The 22,980-nt window shown below is 44.9% G+C and overlaps 1 protein-coding gene across 1 annotated transcript in view; it reads right to left on the bottom strand.

The window, feature by feature from the left end:
* Positions 1-7,437: 7,437 nt before the first annotated feature.
* masp1 (MBL associated serine protease 1) overlaps positions 7,438-22,980 on the bottom strand; it is a gene marked incomplete at its 3' end in the record, with an annotated part of 150,795 nt that continues 135,252 nt past the window's right edge. Inside the window, exons 8-10 of the mRNA XM_084323814.1 lie at positions 21,861-21,935; positions 10,263-10,699; positions 7,438-7,929 (exon numbers count right to left, since the gene is read on the bottom strand). Coding sequence (XP_084179940.1) covers positions 7,438-7,929; positions 10,263-10,699; positions 21,861-21,935 — 1,004 coding nt within the window. The remainder of the gene's footprint in view (positions 7,930-10,262; positions 10,700-21,860; positions 21,936-22,980) is intronic.

The following is a 22,980-nucleotide window of genomic DNA, read 5'->3' as shown; positions in this document are numbered from 1 at the left end:
GCATTGAACATTGTACATATGTACATACTGAACACTTGTGTCCACGTACGTGACTTCTATTTTTACTTGCTATACTTATTTTATTTTATACTTATCTATTTTTGTCTAGCACAGTCTCTGGAGCGTAATAGAAAGAAGCATTTTGTATAAAAGTATTCTGTACTTCTGTATGACAACTAATAAAGAAACTTGAAACTTGAATATCCGGAGCTCTTTTCGCTCCAGGGATATTGTGATTCAGGCGTTTCATCTGCCTCCTCACTCCAGTGGGTTAGAGGCGAGCCTTCGTCTGTCGTGTCCTGTCCATGCTTTGGGGGTTTACCTCAGTCGGACGCGGGATCTCAGGGCTGCCGATCGACTGTTGTTTGTTACGGGGGCCCTCGCGCAGGTAAGGCACTGTCCAAGCAGCGCCTGTCACATTGGTTGTGCAAGGGCATTGCCCTTTGCTACACGTTGGCTGGACAGGCCCCCCCTGGGGGTGTCAGGGCGCACTCCACTCGTGGAGTGGTGGCCTCTGCCGCCTTGTTAGGGGGGGCCTCGTGGAGGACATCTGTGCTGCGGCCTCCTGGTCCTCCCCGGGTCCCTTCGTTAAGTTTTACCTCATGGACGTGACTGGAGGTTCTGTCTCCCAGGCGGTTCTGAGGTCTAGGACCTCCCCTGCGTCCCGCCAGTCGGTGGGTTAGCAGGGGTGTGTGGGTGTGTGCCACGTGGTCCCGCCTGTACTGTGCGCTTTTAGGGGTTTCTGGTTCCCTTTTTTTCGCACTTTGGTGGAGTTGACTGCCTCTCCCCCTACGCTAAGACGGGCGAGTGGACGGGACTCCCCTCCCCCTGGTAGTAGGGCTTGCGGGCCATCAGGGGGTACACTTGACGGGCCACGTGTCTGCTCTGCCCCATATCTCATTATGGCGAAGAGCGAGACGCGATTGGCCAGTATGATAATATAACGAAAGGTTATCCTATAACCTAGTTATATGAATACTGGCTGAGCGTCTCGCTCTTAGCGCCCTGAGGTCCCTTGGTTGGGTTTTCAATAGGGATGTCCGATATTATCGGCCTACCGATATTATCGGCCGATATTGGCATTAAAATGTGATATCGGAAAATATCGGTATCGTTTTTTTTAATTTGTTTTACATTTCTATAACCTTTATTTACCCAGGCAAGCAAGTAAGAACAAATTCTGATTTTATTTATTGTCAAAAGTATGCATAATGTTGTGTTAATTCCACAACAAGATATATATAATGTTAATTACCTGAAATTATTCCGTTTTTTGGGGGGGGAAACCCTGCATATATCGGTATCGGTTGATATCGGTATCAGAAATTAAGAGTTGGACAATATCGGTATATCAGTATCGGTAAAAAAAAGCCAATATCGAGCATCCCTAGTTTTCAATGTTGGAAATTTTTTTTCCCGAGGAAGGTTGAGTATGACCATGTCCGGCGTCTTATAGGAGGATGCCGGGGCGTGGCCTGGTCACGTGCATGGGTGCAAATTAGGGATGCTCGATATTGGCTTTTTTACCGATACCGATATACCGATATTGTCCAACTCTTAATTTCCGATACCGATATCAACCGATACCGATATATGCAGGGTTACCCCCCCCAAAAAATGGAATAATTTCAGGTAATTAACATTACATATCTCTTGTTGTGGAATTAACACAACATTATGCATACTTTTGACAATAAATAAAATCAGAATTTGTTCTTACTTGCTTGCCTGGGTAAATAAAGGTTATAGAAATGTTAAAAAGAAAAAAAAATTAAAAGAAAAAAATTTAAAACCGATACCGATATTTTCCGATATCACATTTGAATGCCGATATCGGCCGATAATATCGGTAGGCCGATAATATCGGACATCCCTAGTGCAAATTGTTTGTTCATGAGCACAGTAGGTGCTAGGAGATAAGAGTTATCTCATTATGGCGAAGAGCGAGACGCTCAGCCAGTAATCATATAACTAGGTTATAGGATAACCTTTCGTTCTAAAGTTCCGGAAACCATGGATTTGATAAGAAATGCGAGTCTCTGACCTGCTCATGACATGGTGCTTCAGTCGTGTTCCCCAAACAATAACACACCGAGCATAACAGCTAGTCATCTGCCAGGACCTGCTTCTGAGACCGAACAGCGTATCAGCGGTCAGGCGGAGGCCTCGGAAAGGCTTGAGATCAATAACATTTTTAGACCGCAGCAGACGCTCCAACGATTGGCTGAGCCTTTTAACCGTCTCTAGTGTGGTAGTGAAAGGGTTAACCGTAGGTAGTGTGGTAGTGAATGGGTTAACCTTCTGTAGTGTGGTAGTGAAAGGGTTAACCCTTTGTCATGTGGCAGTGAAAGGGTTAACCTCCCGTATTGTCGCAGTGCAAGGGTTAACCATTTGGTAGTGTGGTAGTGAAAGAATGTTGTCGCTTGCAGAGTATTTTGTGCGTCCAAATGACGGAGTGTCCGATTTGCATGCGAAACAGCATCTGGAGGATATGTATGTCTCACAGTTGGCTAAGGTGTATGCCATGTACTCAAAACGTCACAGGTTTGAATCCAGCTCATGGCTGATGTCACACATGTCTTGGATGGCCTCTTTCCATCTTCCATCTCTCCAGTCATTCTCCACAGTGAACTTTGAAATAACTTTGACCCTTTTCTTTTTTTCTCTTTTCTTAAAAAGTATGTTTATTCCATTAATAGAATGTCTATTACAAGACATGATATCATCTGTACGATATTTATGATCAGTGCCAAGTGTAACATTACAGTAACGAGATTAACTTACATAGACGGGCCCTCACCGTATTACATCACCGATTCGTAATTAACATAAAAAACATTAGTTAGGTTTCATACAATAACAGTTACGGTATCGACAAGGTATGTGTTGGAGTCAGACATGAAACGTGCTCTGTGTAGCACGTCAGCAGAGATAGATAGATGATTGTAAGGGTACCACACGCAGGAGTGTACGTCATTGAGGTAAACCTTGTTTTACCTCTACGATGTAGGCTGAGTACTACATTTACACAGGGATAACCTGCCTTGTTTCTAGTCAACTAGCTGCTAGCTAACCTACATTATACACCTTATGTTTCTATAAAAACAAGGAGCTGCTAGCAACATACACTATTCACCTTATGTTTCTATATAACAAGGAGCTGCTAGCTAACCTACATTATTCACCTTGTTTCTATAAGGATGAATGAATGAATGAAAACTTTATTTAACAGATTGCAGAATGGGTACAATACAGTACGGCTCAATACACACAATTGTTAAGGGGATGCAGACCTGAAAAAGACGTTTGTCTTGTTTCCATCAGGGTCCCCCATTTTCAATTCATATAGACCATAAGTTAGCTGCTAGCTAACTTACATTATTCACCTTGTGTTTCTAGATAACAAGGACACTGCTAGCTAACTTACATTATTCACCTTCTGTTTCTAGACAACAAGCTGCTAGCTAACCTACACTATTCACCTTATGTTTCTAGACAACAAGCTGCTAGCTAACCTACATTATTCACCTTATGTTTCTAGACAACAAGCTGCTAGCTAACCTACACTATTCACCTTATGTTTCTAGATAACAAGGACACTACTAGCTAACCTACATTATTCACCTTGTGTTTCTAGATAACAAGGAGCTGCTAGCTAACCTACATTATTCACCTTGTGTTTCTAGACACAAGGACACTGCTAGCTAACCTACAGTACATTATTCACCAAGTGTTTCTAGACAACAAGCTGATAGCTAACCTACAATATTCACCAAGTGTTTCTAGACAACAAGCTACTAGCTAACCTACATTATTCACCTTATGTTTCTAGACAACAAGGACACTGTTTTTTTCCTTCACATTTCTCTTTGTTGCAAGGAGAATGAGCTTGCCCCCCTCCATGCCCCCCAGTACCTATCTGACCTCCTACACCCCCTCCATGCCCCCCAGTACCTATCTGACCTCCTACACCCCCTCCATGCCCCCCAGTACCTATCTGACCTCCTACACCCCTACATGCCCCCAGTACCTATCTGACCTCCTACACCCCCTCCATGCCCCCCAGTACCTATCTGACCTCCTACACCCCCTCCATGCCCCCCAGTACCTATCTGACCTCCTACACCCCTACACCCCCTCCATGCCCCCAGTACCTATCTGACCTACTACACCCCCTCCATGCCCCCCAGTACCTATCTGACCTCCTACACGCCTACACCCCCTCCATGCCCACCAGTACCCATCTGACCTCCTACACCCCCTCCATGCCCCCCAGTACCTATCTGACCTCCTACACCCCCTCCATGCCCCCCAGTACCTATCTGACCTACTACACCCCCTCCATGCCCACCAGTACCTATCTGACCTCCTACACGCCTACACCCCCTCCATGCCCACCAGTACCCATCTGACCTCCTACACCCCCTCCATGCCCCCCAGTACCTATCTGACCTCCTACACCCCTACATGCCCCCAGTACCTATCTGACCTCCTACACCCCCTCCATGCCCCCCAGTACCTATCTGACCTCCTACACCCCTACATGCCCCCAGTACCTATCTGACCTCCTACACCCCCTCCATGCCCCCCAGTACCTATCTGACCTCCTACACCCCTACATGCCCCCAGTACCTATCTGACCTCCTACACCCCCTCCATGCCCCCCAGTACCTATCTGACCTCCTACACCCCTACATGCCCCCAGTACCTATCTGACCTCCTACACCCCTACACCCCCTCCATGCCCCCAGTACCTATCTGACCTCCTACACCCCCTCCATGCCCACCAGTACCTATCTGACCTCCTACACGCCTACACCCCCTCCATGCCCACCAGTACCCATCTGACCTCCTACACCCCCTCCATGCCCCCCAGTACCTATCTGACCTCCTACACCCCCTCCATGCCCCCCAGTACCTATCTGACCTCCTACACGCCTACACCCCCTCCATGCCCACCAGTACCCATCTGACCTCCTACACCCCCTCCATGCCCCCAGTACCTATCTGACCTCCTACACCCCTACACCCCCTCCATGCCCCCAGTACCTATCTGACCTCCTACACCCCCTCCATGCCCCCCAGTACCTATCTGACCTCCTACACCCCCTCCATGCCCCCAGTACCTATCTGACCTCCTACACCCCCTCCATGCCCCCCAGTACCTATCTGACCTCCTACACCCCCTCCATGCCCCCCAGTACCTATCTGACCTCCTACACCCCCTCCATGCCCCCCAGTACCTATCTGACCTCCTCCACCCTGGCTGAGATCCAGGAGAGACGGCCCTGTCTTACATGTAGTTTTTTGTTGCCTGTAAAGTGTCCTTGGGTTTCTTGAAATGCGCTATAGAAATTCAAGCTATTACCTATATATATATATATATATATAGGAGGTATATATGTTTAGGTTTACTTTATTTGTTCAAGGGGGACAGTGTACATTAATAAAACATTTTACAAATGTAAATGCACCCAATTTACATTTGTAAATTACTTATGTAAATTGGGTGCATTTACATTTGTAAAATGTTTTATTAATGTACACTGTCCCCCTTGAACAAATAAAGTAAACCTAAACCTAAACCTATATAGCTATTGAGTAAAGAGATGTATCCTACCATGGGATAATCCAATTGAAACCATGATACCAATCGTAATATTATAGTTGCATCATTGCATCATTGTTTTGGTCACTGCCATCATCATAGCGACCAAGAAATGATGGAAACTCTTTTGAGAAATACCATGACACTATAATAAATAACTTGACACTATAATAAATACCATGATACTATAATAAATAACTTGACACTATAAGAAATACCATGATACTATAATAAATACCTTGACACTATAAGAAATACTATGACACTATAAGAAATACCATGACACTATAAGAAATACCATACTCCTTTGAGAAATACCATACTCCTTTGAGAAATACCATACTCCTTTGAGAAATACCATGACACTATACGAAATACCATACTAATTTGAGAAATACCATACTCTTTGAGAAATACCATACTCTTTTGAGAAATACCATACTCCTTTGAGAAATACCATACTCCTTTGAGAAATACCATGACACTATACGAAATACCATACTCCTTTGAGAAATACCATACTCTTTGAGAAATACCATACTCTTTTGAGAAATACCATACTTATTTTTTTTAGATATAACTTGATACTTTTTCGTAAGGGATACCAACATCACCACTAATCAATCAGCTGTACTGTTGTGATCTTTACCGTGCCATACAAACTACAGCATGACACTAGTGAGGTTAAAGCTTGTGTTTAACAGACAAAGATGTCTCAGTGGATCTCTGCTCGTGTTTCTCTATGTAATGCTGTAACCACAACAGGGGCTCCCAACCTGAGGGTCGTGCCAACCCTCCCCCCATGGTTTTTTTTGGGGGTGGGGGTTGTCAAAAGATACAGAAATGCATTATCATTAATTACTAATAATCTTTGGCATGGATGCCTTTTGCTTGTGTAATCGAGGATATTTGAAGTCCCCCTTGAATGGTTAATCACGTGGAATGGCCTGAAAGGGGAAAATAAGAATCATTTTCTTGGCGTCAAAGTGCATCACTCCATCCTGATGGGTCGTGAACAGGCGTCATTCCGTCGTGACGGGGGGTCGTGAACAGGCGTCATTCCGTCGTGACGGGGGGTCGTGAACAGGCGTCATTCTGTCCTCATAGGGGGTTGTGAACAGGCGTCATTCTGTCCTGACAGGGGGTCGTGAACAGGCGTCATTCTGTCCTCATAGGGGGTCGTGAACTGGTTTTTACGGGATATAAGCGGAAAAAAAGGTTGAGAACCTGCTCTGCATGAGATCAGTTGATTAGCCTGAAGATTAAAACAACAAAAGACAGGATGACTATACTACGTGATCAAGTTGTTCCATTCTGTCCTGCCTGTGCTGTCCCTCCCTCCCTCCCTCCCTCCCTCCCTCCCTCCCTCCCTCCCTCCCTCCCTCCCTCCCTCCCTCCCTCCCTATCTCTCTCCCTCCCTCTGGTTCCCTCTCTCTCCATCTCTCTCTCTCTCTCCCTCCACCTGGTTCTCTCTCTCCCTCCATCAGGGTCTCTCTCTCCCTCTCTTCCTCCCTCTGGTTCACTCTCTCCTTCTCTCTCTCCCTATCTCTCCCCCCTCTGGTTCTCTCTCTCCTTCCCTCTCTCCCTCCTTCTGGTTCTCTCTCTCCTTCCCTCTCTCTCTCCGTCCTTCTGGTTCTCTCTCTCCCTCCCTCTGGTTCTCTCTCTCCCTCCCTCTCTCCCTCCCTCCGGTTCTCTCTCTCCCTCCCTCTGGTTCTCTCTCTCCTTCCCTCTCTCTCTCCCTCCTTCTGGTTCTCTCTCTCCCTCCCTCTCCCCTTCCATCTCTCTTCCTTCTCTCCTGATCTCTCTTGCTCGTGTCTCCCCCCCCCTCCCTACCACCAGGGGGCGGTGCCCAGGTGTCCGTGTATCCACTCCATGTAGTTGGTGACCCTGGTGTAGACCCCGTACACCCTCTGGCTGCCGCACTCCTCCGGGCCGCCCCAGGACACCAGCCCGTACACCGCCCAGCGCCGGCTCTGCCCGTCCTGCATCACGAACGCCCCCCCGCTGTCCCCCAGACAGGTGTCGCGCCCCCCCTCGTAGAAGCCGGCGCAGAACATGTTGCCGGTGATGTTGTAGTTCGGGGAGCGGGAGGCGTAGCTGGCCCGGCACTCGTCCTGCGCCACCACGGGCAGCTTGACGTACTGCAGCAGGTCAGAGGTCAGGCCCAGGTCGGAGGGGTCGGAGCTCAGGGTCGCGAGGTCACCGGGGGGCGAGGTGGAGGAGGAGTCGCCCCCGGAGGAGGAGGAGGAAGCGTTGGGGTTGGAGATGCCCCACCCGGCCACCACGCCCAGGGAACTGGGGAGGGGGCTGGGGGGCCCGTCCTGCAAGGAGAGGTCAAGGAGAGGTCAGACTGCTAGGAGAGGAAACCAAGGAGAGGTCAGACTGCTAGGAGAGGAAACCAAGGAGAGGTCAGACTGCTAGGAGGGGAAACCAAGGAGAGGTCAGACTGCTAGGAGAGGTCAAGGAGAGGTCAAGGAGAGGTCAGACTGCTAGGAGAGGAAACCAAGGAGAGGTCAGACTGCTAGGAGAGGAGACCAAGGAGAGGTCAGACTGCTAGGAGAGGACACCAAGGAGAGGTCAGACCGCTAGGAGAGGAAACCAAGGAGAGGTCAGACTGCTAGGAGAGGAAACCAAGGAGAGGTCAGACTGCTAGGAGAGGAAACCAAGGAGAGGTCAGACTGCTAGGAGAGGAAACCAAGGAGAGGTCAGAACGCTAGGAGAGGTCAAGGAGAGGTCAGACTGCAAGGAGAGGAAACCAAGGAGAGGTCAGACTGCAAGGAGAGGAAACCAAGGAGAGGTCAGACTGCTAGGAGAGGAGACCAAGGAGAGGTCAGACTGCTAGGAGAGGAAACCAAGGAGAGGTCAGACTGCTAGGAGGGGAAACCAAGGAGAGGTCAGACTGCTAGGAGAGGTCAAGGAGAGGTCAAGGAGAGGTCAGACTGCTAGGAGAGGAAACCAAGGAGAGGTCAGACTGCTAGGAGAGGAGACCAAGGAGAGGTCAGACTGCTAGGAGAGGAAACCAAGGAGAGGTCAGACCGCTAGGAGATGAAACCAAGGAGAGGTCAGACTGCAAGGAGGGGAAACCAAGGAGAGGTCAGACTGCTAAGAGAGGAAACCAAGGAGAGGTCAGACTGCTAGGAGAGGAAACCAAGGAGAGGTCAGACCGCTAGGAGAGGAAACCAAGGAGAGGTCAGACTGCAAGGAGGGGAAACCAAGGAGAGGTCAGACTGCTAGGAGAGGAAACCAAGGAGAGGTCAGACTGCTAGGAGAGGAAACCAAGGAGAGGTCAGACTGCTAGGAGAGGAGACCAAGGAGAGGTCAGACTGCTAGGAGGGGAAACCAAGGAGAGGTCAGACTGCAAGGAGGGGAGACCAAGGAGAGGTCAGACTGCTAGGAGGGGAAACCAAGGAGAGGTCAGACTGCAAGGAGGGGAAACCAAGGAGAGGTCAGACTGCTAGGAGAGTGTGTGTATGTCTAGGGGTCAGTGTGTGTGTCTGTGTGTGTGGGTGTGTGTGTATGTCTGGGGGTCAGTGTGTGTGTGTATGTCTGGGGGCCAGTGTGTGTGTGTATGTCTTGGGGCCAGTGTGTGTGTGTGTATGTCTGGGGGTCAGTGTGTGTGTGTGTATGTCTGGGGGTGTGTGTATGTCTGGGGGCCAGTGTGTGTGTGTATGTCTGGGGGCCAGTGTGTGTGTGTGTATGTCTGGGGGTCAGTGTGTGTGTGTGTGTATGTCTGGGGGTGTGTGTATGTCTGGGGGCCAGTGTGTGTGTGTATGTCAGGGGGCAGTGTGTGTGTGTATGTCAGGGGGGCAGTGTGTGTGTCTGTGTGTATGTCAGGGGGCCAGTGTGTGTGTGTATGTCAGGGGGGCAGTGTGTGTGTGTATGTCAGGGGGGCAGTGTGTGTGTGTATGTCAGGGGGGCAGTGTGTGTGTCTGTGTGTATGTCTGGGGGGCAGTGTGTGTGTGTATGTCAGGGGGGCAGTGTGTGTGTGTATGTCAGGGGGGCAGTGTGTGTGTGTATGTCAGGGGGGCAGTGTGTGTGTCTGTGTGTATGTCTGGGGGGCAGTGTGTGTGTATGTCTGGGGGTCAGCGTGTGTGTGTGTGTGTGTGTGTGTGTGTGTGTGTGTGTGTGTGTGTGTGTGTGTGTATGTCTGGGGGTCAGTGTGTGTGTGTGTGTGTGTGTGTGCGTGTGTGTGTGTGTGTGTGTGTGTGTGTGTGTGTGTGTGTGTGTGTGTGTGTGTGTGTGTGTGTGTGTGTGTGTGTGTGTGTGTGTGTGTATGTCTGGGGGTCAGTGTGTGTGTTCATGTCTGGGGGTCAATGTGTGTGTGTGTGTGTGTGTGTGTAGGTATGGGGGTCAGTGTGTGCGTGTGTGTGGGGGGGGGGTCAGTGTCTGGGGGTCAGTGTGTGTGTGTGTGTGTGTCTTCTGGGGGTCAGTGTGTGTGTGTGTGTGTGTCTGGGAGGCAGTGTGTGTGTGTGTGTGTGTGTGTGTGTGTGTGTGTGTGTGTGTGTGTGTGTGTGTGTGTGTGTGTGTGTGTGTGTGTGTGTGTGTGTGTGTGTGTGTGTGTGTGTGTGTCTGGGGGTCAGTGTGTGTGTGTGTGTGTGTGTGTGTGTGTGTGTGTGTGTGTGTGTGTGTGTGTGTGTGGTGTGTGTGTTCCTACCTCGCTCTGAGGGGGCGGGAGGCAGACGGGGCGGATCAGCGCACTGAGCTCCACCCCCTCACTCAGCTTCACCAGGGCGATGTCGTTGTTATAGTTACTGGGCTGGAAGCCCGGGTGGAGGAAGACCTTCTCCACCGAGCGGTTGGTGGCCAGGTGCTTCTCGCGGGCGTCGTGCAGGCCCAGGTAGACCCTCACGTGCTCGGGGGCCACGGGCACCACGCTGCTGTCCCTCCTCTGGGAGCGCAGGACGTGCGCGGCCGTCAGGACCCAGGACTCGGAGAGCAAGGCCCCGGAGCCGAACCAGCGGTCCTCCGGCACGCGGGAGAGGTCCTCCACGCTGAGGAGCACCTGCCAGGGGAAGAGGCCGGGCGCGGCGCCGCGACCCCCCACCACGCGCTTCTGCTGGTGGGGCAGCGACCTGGAGGGCCGGCCACAGGCTGGGGGGGGCGGAACACACAGGGGGCGGCACGTTCAGTCTTTACCTCCAGAGATCAGTGAGAGCGTGCGCCTGTTTACAATGAGAGCGACCGCTACAAGCTCTCCTTCCTTCCTACATCCATCGCTCTCCTAAAATACTAGAGGTCTATTCCTTTGAGGTGCCACTCAACAGTGGGCTGTCGCCTCTTTCTTTCTTGTCCAAGTCCAAATATTGTTGCAATTTAATTAGGGCAAGGTGCAATTCAAGGGATAAGTGCAACATGAAGCTTTCTTTTTATTAGTTTACCTACTTACTGTATGAATTATGGTTGTATGTCTCTATGCATTGTCATATTTGTCTGAAGTCCTTTTTACTAACTGAATGAATGAATGATTGTATATATACCTTTTTACGTTCTTTTTTTTTAGACTGACACACTAATAAACTATTTCTGACACTGATCCATATATGTCCCTAGATTCAGATACCAAGAACATGCAAATGGACCATTAAAAAAAATATATATTTAATGTTTATTCTACGTCCTTATGGAATGAGTGACATAAAAATAAAAAAATAAAATTTAAAGAAAAAGTTAAAAAAAAATATATATATTTGCTGCGGGTTGGCCACCCCTGGCCTACACCTACACCATACTGTACAGACCTTGAACTCTGTTGCCTATACTCAATTAATTCCTACCTACTGCGGTCACTGTCTACAACTACCTACCTCATACTATAGTCTACCCATATAACTCTGTATGATAACATGTACAATAGTGCTGTATATACTGTATATACATTTCTATTCACTGCATATATATATATATATCTGAATATACCTACATATAATCCTTCTATATACATAATACACCTGCATAACCCTTATAACTATGTATGATATGTACAGTATATATATATATATATATATATATATATATATATATACATCTGTCTGTACATACCTGCATATAATAATTTTTATATATCTGTAGATACTATCTATATTTGTACATATCCCTTACCTACTCTTACTAGTTACGCTGCTGGCCAGTATGACTTACTACCATAGTGTCTTTATACCTGTATCACTGTACATATTAATGCTACAGTACAACTCTGTACATACATCTGATTAGCACTATTACTCAGTTGTAATAATGTATTTTATACCCAGTTTAATCACCTGTACATTGTATATTTATACTGCACTTTACTGTTATATTTGCACTCTGGTTGGATGCCAAACCTCTTTTCGTTGTACTGTACTTGTGCTGCATGATGACAATACATTTTAATCTAATCTAATAGTAATCATTGAGAACATTGAGAGGAACAATACATAATACAAGGAAAATATAGAAACAGAAAAGTCAATCAATTAAACAATTTAAATGAATTAAAACAACTACAAACTGAGGTGAAATGGTTGCTATTATAGATTTGAACTGAACAATGGACACTAAAGTGTTGAGTTTTAAAATGCTTTGCAAAGCGTTCCACGTGTCAGGGACACAGAAGCTAAAAGCAGATTTTCCCTAATTCAGTGCAAACTCTGGGACCTTAAGCGTAAGACGATCACCAGAGTGAGTGTGATGAGGCCAGAGCTCCGGTCCAGGAATGAAGTGATGGACCCTGGTACCGATATACAAACACAGAAGCATACCTAGAACAGAACTGTAGGCTACGTTATTACCAAGGAAACACGTTCATGACACCACTAAATGAGAGATAGCTACTTTCAAAGTACATTTTAGTGACAGACCAGTTCTTAAATTCTTTCCCTTTTTTTCGGGCCCAGGATTTTGTGATCATCTTAGAAATGTAATGAACATGATATGAAGAGAGAGAGAGAAAGAGAGAGAGAGAGAGATAGAGAGAGAGAGAGAGAGAGAGAGAGAGAGAGAGAGAGAGAGAGAGAGAGAGAGAGAGAGATGGAGAGAGAGAGAGAGAGAGAGAGAGAGAGAGAGAGAGAGAGAGAGAGAGAGAGAGAGAGAGAGAGAGAGAGAGAGAGAGAGAGAGAGAGAGAGAGAGAGAGAGAGAGAGAGAGAGAGAGAGAGAGAGAGAGAGAGAGAGAGAGAGAGAGAGAGAGAGAGAGAGAGAGAGAGAGAGAGAGAGCGCTTTCTTTCAGTCAGGGCTTCCTATAGCAAAAGAGCGCCGCACTTTCAACAGGTTTTCAACGGCCGCCTAGCAACAACAGCAGCCAAGACAAGCGGTCATCACAAGTGCTTCCTGCCAGCCTGCCAGCTGAAACAGATCTGTAATGGACACACATCCTGAGATCCATATTGAGTAAATGTTGTCCCTCAATCTGGAACTAATTATAAGATGGAAAAGGCCAGCAGAAACCCATCTTGCATCTCAGATCGGACTGTTTTGGAGGGTTGTTATTTAGCTAAACTGTATTGACCTTATGTCAACCTACATTACCTACATTATTCACATTGTGTTTCTAGACAACAAGCTGCTAGCTAACCTACATTGTTCACCTTGTGTTTCTAGACAACAAGCTGCTAGCTAACCTACATTATTCACCTTGTGTTTCTAGACAACAAGCTGCTAGCTAACCTACATTGTTCACCTTGTGTTTCTAGACAACAAGCTGCTAGCTAACCTACATTATTCACCTTGTGTTTCTAGACAACAAGCTGCTAGCTAACCTACATTATTCACCTTATGTTTCTAGACAACAAGCTGCTAGCTAACCTACATTATTCACCTTGTGTTTCTAGACAACAAGCTGCTAGCTAACCTACATTATTCACCTTCTGTTTCTAGACAACAAGCTGCTAGCTAACCTACATTATTCACCTGCTGTTTCTAGACAACAAGCTGCTAGCTAACCTACATTATTCACCTTCTGTTTCTAGAAAACAAGCTGCTAGCTAACCTACATTATTCACCTTATGTTTCTAGACAACAAGCTGCTAGCTAACATACAGTATTCACCTGCTGTTTCTAGACAACAAGCTGCTAGCTAACCTACATTATTCACCTTCTGTTTCTAGACAACAAGCTGCTAGCTAACCTATATTATTCACCTTGTGTTTCTAGACAACAAGCTGCTAGCTAACCTACATTATTCACCTTCTGTTTCTAGACAACAAGCTGCTAGCTAACCTACATTATTCACCTTCTGTTTCTATAACAAGGAGCTTCTAGCTAACCTACATTATTCACATTGTGTTTCTAGACAACAAGCTGCTAGCTAACCTACATTATTCACCTTGTGTTTCTAGACAACAAGCTGCTAGCTAACCTACATTATTCACCTTGTGTTTCTAGACAACAAGCTGCTAGCTAACCTACATTGTTCACCTTGTGTTTCTAGACAACAAGCTGCTAGCTAACCTACATTATTCACCTTGTGTTTCTAGACAACAAGCTGCTAGCTAACCTACATTATTCACCTTATGTTTCTAGACAACAAGCTGCTAGCTAACCTACATTATTCAACTTGTGTTTCTAGACAACAAGCTGCTAGCTAACCTACATTATTCACCTGCTGTTTCTAGACAACAAGCTGCTAGCTAACCTACATTATTCACCTGCTGTTTCTAGACAACAAGCTGCTACCTAACCTACATTATTCACCTTCTGTTTCTAGACTACACGCTGCTAGCTAACCTACATTATTCACCTGCTGTTTCTAGACAACAAGCTGCTAGCTAACCTACATTGTTCACCTTGTGTTTCTAGACAACAAGCTGCTAGCTAACCTACATTATTCACCTTGTGTTTCTAGACAACAAGCTGCTAGCTAACCTACATTATTCACCTTCTGTTCTAGACAACAAGCTGCTAGCTAACCTACATTATTCACCTTCTGTTTCTAGACAACAAGCTGCTAGCTAACCTACATTATTCACCTTATGTTTCTAGACAACAAGCTGCTAGCTAACCTACATTATTCACCTTGTGTTTCTAGACAACAAGCTGATAGCTAACCTACATTATTCACCTGCTGTTTCTAGACAACAAGCTGCTAGCTAACCTACATTATTCACCTTCTGTTCTAGAAAACAAGCTGCTAGCTAACCTACATTATTCACCTTATGTTTCTAGACAACAAGCTGCTAGCTAACATACAGTATTCACCTGCTGTTTCTAGACAACAAGCTGCTAGCTAACCTACATTATTCACCTTCTGTTTCTAGACAACAAGCTGCTAGCTAACCTATATTATTCACCTTGTGTTTCTAGACAACAAGCTGCTAGCTAACCTACATTATTCACCTTCTGTTTCTAGACAACAAGCTGCTAGCTAACCTACATTATTCACCTTCTGTTTCTATAACAAGGAGCTTCTAGCTAACCTACATTATTCACCTTCTGTTTCTAGACAACAAGCTGCTAGCTAACCTACATTATTCACCTTCTGTTTCTATAACAAGGAGCTTCTAGCTAACCTACATTATTCACCTTATGTTTCTAGACAACAAGCTGCTAGCTAACCTACATTATTCACCTGCTGTTTCTAGACAACAAGCTGATAGCTAACCTACATTATTCACCTTATGTTTCTAGACAACAAGCTGATAGCTAACCTACATTATTCACCTTATGTTTCTAGACAACAAGCTGCTAGCTAACCTACATTATTCAACTTGTGTTTCTAGACAACAAGCTGCTAGCTAACCTACATTATTCACCTTCTGTTTCTAGAAAACAAGCTGCTAGCTAACCTACATTATTCACCTTATGTTTCTAGACAACAAGCTGCTAGCTAACCTACATTATTCACCTTCTGTTTCTAGACAACAAGCTGCTAGCTAACCTACACTATTCACCTGCTGTTTCTAGACAACAAGCTGCTAGCTAACCTACATTATTCACCTTCTGTTTCTAGAAAACAAGCTGCTAGCTAACCTACATTATTCACCTTATGTTTCTAGACAACAAGCTGCTAGCTAACCTACATTATTCACCTTGTGTTTCTAGACAACAAGCTGATAGCTAACCTACATTATTCACCTGCTGTTTCTAGACAACAAGCTGCTAGCTAACCTACATTATTCACCTTCTGTTTCTAGAAAACAAGCTGCTAGCTAACCTACATTATTCACCTTATGTTTCTAGACAACAAGCTGCTAGCTAACATACAGTATTCACCTGCTGTTTCTAGACAACAAGCTGCTAGCTAACCTACATTATTCACCTTCTGTTTCTAGACAACAAGCTGCTAGCTAACCTATATTATTCACCTTGTGTTTCTAGACAACAAGCTGCTAGCTAACCTACATTATTCACCTTCTGTTTCTAGACAACAAGCTGCTAGCTAACCTACATTATTCACCTTCTGTTTCTATAACAAGGAGCTTCTAGCTAACCTACATTATTCACCTTCTGTTTCTAGACAACAAGCTGCTAGCTAACCTACATTATTCACCTTCTGTTTCTATAACAAGGAGCTTCTAGCTAACCTACATTATTCACCTTCTGTTTCTAGACAACAAGTTGCTAGCTAACCTACATTATTCACCTTCTGTTTCTATAACAAGGAGCTTCTAGCTAACCTACATTATTCACCTTATGTTTCTAGACAACAAGCTGCTAGCTAACCTACATTATTCACCTGCTGTTTCTAGACAACAAGCTGATAGCTAACCTACATTATTCACCTTATGTTTCTAGACAACAAGCTGATAGCTAACCTACATTATTCACCTTATGTTTCTAGACAACAAGCTGCTAGCTAACCTACATTATTCAACTTGTGTTTCTAGACAACAAGCTGCTAGCTAACCTACATTATTCACCTTCTGTTTCTAGAAAACAAGCTGCTAGCTAACCTACATTATTCACCTTATGTTTCTAGACAACAAGCTGCTAGCTAACCTACATTATTCACCTTCTGTTTCTAGACAACAAGCTGCTAGCTAACCTACACTATTCACCTGCTGTTTCTAGACAACAAGCTGCTAGCTAACCTACATTATTCACCTTCTGTTTCTAGAAAACAAGCTGCTAGCTAACCTACATTATTCACCTTATGTTTCTAGACAACAAGCTGCTAGCTAACCTACATTATTCACCTTGTGTTTCTAGACAACAAGCTGATAGCTAACCTACATTATTCACCTGCTGTTTCTAGACAACAAGCTGCTAGCTAACCTACATTATTCACCTTCTGTTTCTAGAAAACAAGCTGCTAGCTAACCTACATTATTCACCTTGTGTTTCTAGACAACAAGCTGCTAGCTAACATACAGTATTCACCTGCTGTTTCTAGACAACAAGCTGCTAGCTAACCTACATTATTCACCTTCTGTTTCTAGACAACAAGCTGCTAGCTAACCTATATTATTCACCTTGTGTTTCTAGACAACAAGCTGCTAGCTAACCTACATTATTCACCTTCTGTTTCTAGACAACAAGCTGCTAGCTAACCTACATTATTCACCTTCTGTTTCTATAACAAGGAGCTTCTAGCTAACCTACATTATTCACCTTCTGTTTCTAGACAACAAGCTGCTAGCTAACCTACATTATTCACCTTCTGTTTCTATAACAAGGAGCTTCTAGCTAACCTACATTATTCACCTTATGTTTCTAGACAACAAGCTGCTAGCTAACCTACATTATTCACCTGCTGTTTCTAGACAACAAGCTGATAGCTAACCTACATTATTCACCTTATGTTTCTAGACAACAAGCTGATAGCTAACCTACATTATTCACCTTATGTTTCTAGACAACAAGCTGCTAGCTAACCTACATTATTCAACTTGTGTTTCTAGACAACAAGCTGCTAGCTAACCTACATTATTCACCTTCTGTTTCTAGAAAACAAGCTGCTAGCTAACCTACATTATTCACCTTATGTTTCTAGACAACAAGCTGCTAGCTAACCTACATTATTCACCTTCTGTTTCTAGACAACAAGCTGCTAGCTAACCTACACTATTCACCTGCTGTTTCTAGACAACAAGCTGCTAGCTAACCTACATTATTCACCTTCTGTTTCTAGAAAACAAGCTGCTAGCTAACCTACATTATTCACCTTCTGTTTCTAGAAAACAAGCTGCTAGCTAACCTACATTATTCACCTTGTGTTTCTAGACAACAAGCTGCTAGCTAACCTACATTATTCACCTGCTGTTTCTAGACAACAAGCTGCTAGCTAACCTACATTATTCACCTTCTGTTTCTAGACAACAAGCTGCTAGCTAACCTACATTATTCACCTTCTGTTTCTAGACAACAAGCTGATAGCTAACCTACATTATTCACCTCATGTTTCTAGACAACAAGCTGCTAGCTAACCTGCATTATTCAACTTGTGTTTCTAGACAACAAGCTGCTAGCTAACCTACATTATTCACCTTGTGTTTCTAGACAACAAGGACACTGCTAGCTTGCAGCTCTGGTAAGTCCACTTCCCATGTGTGTGTGTGTGACACAGAAAGGGATGTATTAGCCTTTAATTTGCAGTGAAAAACATCAAGCCTTCTGTTCCAGTCATCTTGGAATCTGAGCTCACTAAGCAGTTTCAACCTTTATTTACCCAGGCGGGCAAGTAATAACAAATACTTATTTTATTTATTGTCGAAAGTATGCATAATGTTGTGTTAATTCCACGACAAGAGATATGTAATGTTAATTACCTGAAATGATTACGTTTTTTGGGGGGGGAAACCCTGCATATATCGGTATCAGTTGATATCGGTATCGGAAATTAAGAGTTGGACAATATCGGTATATCGGATATCGGTAAAAAAGCCAATATCGAACATCCCTAATCCTCACACTAGCTGGTTTGGGAACACCCTCACACTAGCTTAGATTGATTGATTGATTGAAAAGTTTATTAACAGATTGCAGAATGGGTACAGTACAGTACAGCTCAATACATACAATTGTTAAGGGGATGCAGACCAGAGAAAGACTTTCGTCTTGTTTACATCAGGGTCCCCCATTTTCAATTCATCATAACATATATGACATACATGACATACAGATAGACAGTACTGCTACATCTATACATTTATGACATATCAGATTTGCAAATACAGTACTGTTTGTGATACAAAAGTGTCCAGAAAAGGAGTGTATATACATTTGGCATAGAAACTGTACATTGGAGGAGGTTGGTTGGGTGGGGTGGGGTTGGGTGGGTTGGGTGAGGGCTGTACATTGGAGGTGGGGGGGGGGGGGGGGGGGTTGGGAAGGGGACACACACACATTTTACACTGTACATTGGAATATTGACAAAGCCTTACTTGGTCATTTACTGTACAACTAGGTTAGGACATTTGTAGGGGCCAGTTTCGAATTGCATTCTCACGTAGGTGTTTTTTGAGAGTGTTTTTGAAGGTGGGTAGTGATTCACATTCCTTTACAGCTTTAGGTAGGGCGTTCCACATTGATGTGGCATAATTGCGAAACGTGTTTAGTCCCTTGTTTGAGCCGAATCTGGGTTTTACATGATTTGTGGAGCTCCCTCTGGTGTTGTGATCGTGGTATTCACTGACCTTTGGGAAGTATTTTGACATGTACATGGGTACCTTGGTCGCGTATTGTATCTTGTAGACCAGGCCCATTAAAAGTTGCTGTACTCTGTCGTCTACTCTAAGCCATCCTAGGTTGTCAAAGTGGGCAGGGGTGAGGTGGGTTCTAGGAGTCAGGTCAAGTAGTAGTCTGACTAGCTTGTTTTGAGATGTTTGTAATTTGTTTTTTAGTGCCTTTGAGGTGCTTTGGTACCATGAGGTGCAAGCATAGTCGTAGTACCCTTGAATGAGTGCTCCTGCTAGAGTCTTCAGGGTATTCTTGTTTACCAGAGAGGAGATCCGGTACAAGAATCGCGTTCGTTGGTTGACTTTTTTTATTACATTGGATGCCATTTTGTCACAGGAAAGATTAGCCTCTAGGATGGAACCCAGGTAGGTAATTTCATCTTTCCTTGTGATAATATTGTCACCCACTGTAACCGAGAAGCCGTCGGTCTTGCTGAGTTTGTTATTTGAACCGAAGAGAATGGACTCTGTTTTGCCCATGTGTAATGATAGTTTGTTGTCGGCGAGCCATATGCAGATTTTGCCTAGTTCCGAGCTGAGGGCTTTTTCAACCTGTAACTTGTTCTTGTCAGAGACCAGCAGGGCTGAGTCGTCCGCAAACAGGAACAAGTTGCAGTCACAAGCTGACGACATGTCATTTGCATAAATTAGGAATAGTAGCGGTCCTAGTATGCTTCCTTGTGGAACACCACAGCTCACTGTGAGGGGGGGGGATAGGGTACCGTTTACTTCCACCATCTGTTCCCTCCCCTCCAGGTAGGATTGTATCCAGCTCACTGATAAACTATCAAAACCAATTGCTTTTAGCTTGTCAATCAGAATGGTGTGATTGACAGTGTCGAAGGCCTTTTGTAGGTCCAGCATGACCATGCCGCAGTATTTGCCCGCGTCCACCTCTTGTTTGATGTGGTCGTTCAAGTAGAGAAGGCATGTGTCAGTGGAGTGGGATGTTCTGAAGCCAGATTGGAATTCGTAGATTCGATTTTTTTCCGCGAGGTACTTTTCGATCTGTTCGTATACTATTTTTTCCATGACTTTCGAGATGGATGTAAGGATAGAAACAGGGCGGTAGTTACCCGGGTCTAATTTGCTGCCCTTTTTGTGCAGGGGTGTTACTCTCGCAATTTTGAAGTCCTTGGGGACGTGTCCCTGTTTTATGGAGAGGTTTATTATGTGCGTGATGACTGGGGTGATGGCTGCTGCTGAGTCTCTGAGGAATTTGGAGGGGATGTTGTCATGGCCAGTGGCCTTGTTTGGTTGGAGGGCGCTCAGTTTTTTGAGTACCTCATCTGTAGTTACTATTTCCAGTTTGAAGTCGTCTTTGTGGACGCCTAGGTTCATGTAGTATGCTACTATGTGTTCTACCCCATACTGCCCTGAGTGGGAGGGTAGTTTGTTTACCAGTGTTGTGGCTATGTTTGTGAAGAAAGTGTTTAAGTAATTGGCTACATCCAGCTTGTCTGTGATGAGCGTGTTGTCCGTCTTTATGTTTATGTTTGAGAACCTGGTTTTGAGTTTTTTACTGCAGCCTAGTTGATTGTTGAGTAATTTCCAAAGTTCACGTGGTTTATTTTTGTTTTCCTCGGTTTTGTCATTGATGAAATTTTTTTTAGCAGTTTTGATCATGGAGTTTACGTCATTTCTTAGTCTGTTTCTTTCTAGTTTGAGTTCAGTCACGTGGTCTTGGAGTTCACTGCTCGTGCTTTTGGTAAGCTTTGACTGACTTTTACGAAACTCAGAGCATTTTTTGTCTCTGGCTTTCATAGCGGTCAGTATTTCAGTGTGCATCCATGGCTCAGCGCGATTTTTTACCCTGGTGGTTCTTAGGGGGGCCATTTTGTTTAGTATTGATGAAAATTTGGTTTTGAAGCCAAGCCAAGTTTCTTCAACCAGTGTACCATTGAGTTCATCTGACCAGTCCAGACTCTCCAGTTCAAGGTTAAAGGCCTCGCTAGAGTAGGTTTTGAGGTCTCTAGATGTGACTGTTTTGTGACAGCCAGCCTTTAGTTTTAGCTTTTTGCGGGTACAGAATATCATGTAATGATCACTTAACCCGCATGCTATAACCCCTTTACTGGAGATCTTGGACTTGTCAGAGGTCAGTATGAGGTCAATGGTAGTCTGAGTTGATTCACATATCCTTGTGGGTTGGGTGATTAGTTGGCTGAGGCCGTGCAGATCACAAAACCTATTGAAGGATTTGAAGACGGGTGCATTTTTTTGTTGCATATCCGTGTTCCAATCCCCAATAAGAATTTTTTCCGCATCCTCAGCTCCAGCTAAGCACACATCCAGAGTATCATAAAAGCCAGTTTGATCTGGCGGTCTGTATATTGTGCCGACTAGAACAGATTTTGCCCTTTCAAATAAAATTTCCACCCATACGGTTTCAATTGTCTCATGATGAAGGTCAGTACGGGTAATGAATTTGGTGTCCTTATGTATGTACATACAAACACCACCTCCATACTGGTTTCTGTCATTACGGACTATAGTATAGTTCTCTATTTCTATTTCAGGGTCTGTTACAGATGGATTAGCACCACCCAGTTCAGCAACTGGATATTGAGGTACAGCAGTGAAAGTTGGACAAAACATAAAGTGAATAATAACTGTTGGTCATGTCTGTGTTTTGGGTACAGAAGACATTACAGTGTCTCACCAGGCAGACAGCTGGGCAACTGGGTTCCTAGTTCTGGGTTGGTCCACTGCCCCTCCTGTCCACAGACGTAGCTACCTGTAGAGCATGCACACACACACACACACACACACACACACACACACACACACACACACACACACACACACACACACACACACACACACACACACACACACACACACACACACACACACACACACACACACACACACACACACACACACACACACACACACACACATACATGATTATACTTTAAGTCAGGGGGACTTAAACTTACATTCATAACTTAAATGTATTGATTGTACATTCAATTGATCAATAACAAAAAAGGGGGGAGGCAGGATGGGCTAGAGGTAAAGAGGTCGGCCAGTAACCGAAAGGTTGCCGGTTAGATCCCCACCACTGACAGGAGGGCTGCACTGCGGGCGATCCTGCGCTCTGACCTCTCTGATGAAATGCATATGTGTGATGGACTGTATGTAGGACTATATGTGACTAGGGGGGATATGTGGACTGTATGTGTGACTAGGAGGGATATGAGGACTGTATGTATGTGTGACTAGGGGGGATATGAGGACTGTATGTATGTGTAACTAGGAGAGATATGAGGACTGTATGTATGTGTAACTAGGAGGGATATGAGGACTGTGTGTATGTGTAACTAGGAGGGATATGAGGACTGTATGTATGTGTAACTAGGAGAGATATGAGGACTGTATGTATGTGTAACTAGGAGGGATATGAGGACTGTATGTATGTGTAACTAGGAGGGATATGAGGACTGTATGTATGTGTAACTAGGAGGGATATGAGGACTGTATGTATGTGTAACTAGGAGGGATATGAGGACTGTATGTATGTGTAACTAGGAGGGTTATGAGGACTGTATGTATGTGTGACTAGGAGGGATATGAGGACTGTATATATGTGTAACTAGGAGGGATATGAGGACTGTATATATGTGTAACTACTAAGAGGGATATGAGGACTGTATGTATGTGTAACTAGGAGGGATATGAGGACTGTATGTATGTGTAACTACTAAGAGGGATATGAGGACTGTATGTATGTGTAACTAGGAGGGATATGAGGAATGTGTGTAACTAGGAGGGATATG

The sequence above is a fragment of the Notolepis coatsorum genome (genome assembly GCF_963971535.1).
Source record: "Notolepis coatsorum genome assembly, chromosome: 1".
NCBI lineage: Eukaryota > Metazoa > Chordata > Actinopteri > Aulopiformes > Paralepididae > Notolepis > Notolepis coatsorum.
Note: the sequence above shows the minus strand (reverse complement) of the source record. Positions and strands in the feature narration are given on the sequence as shown.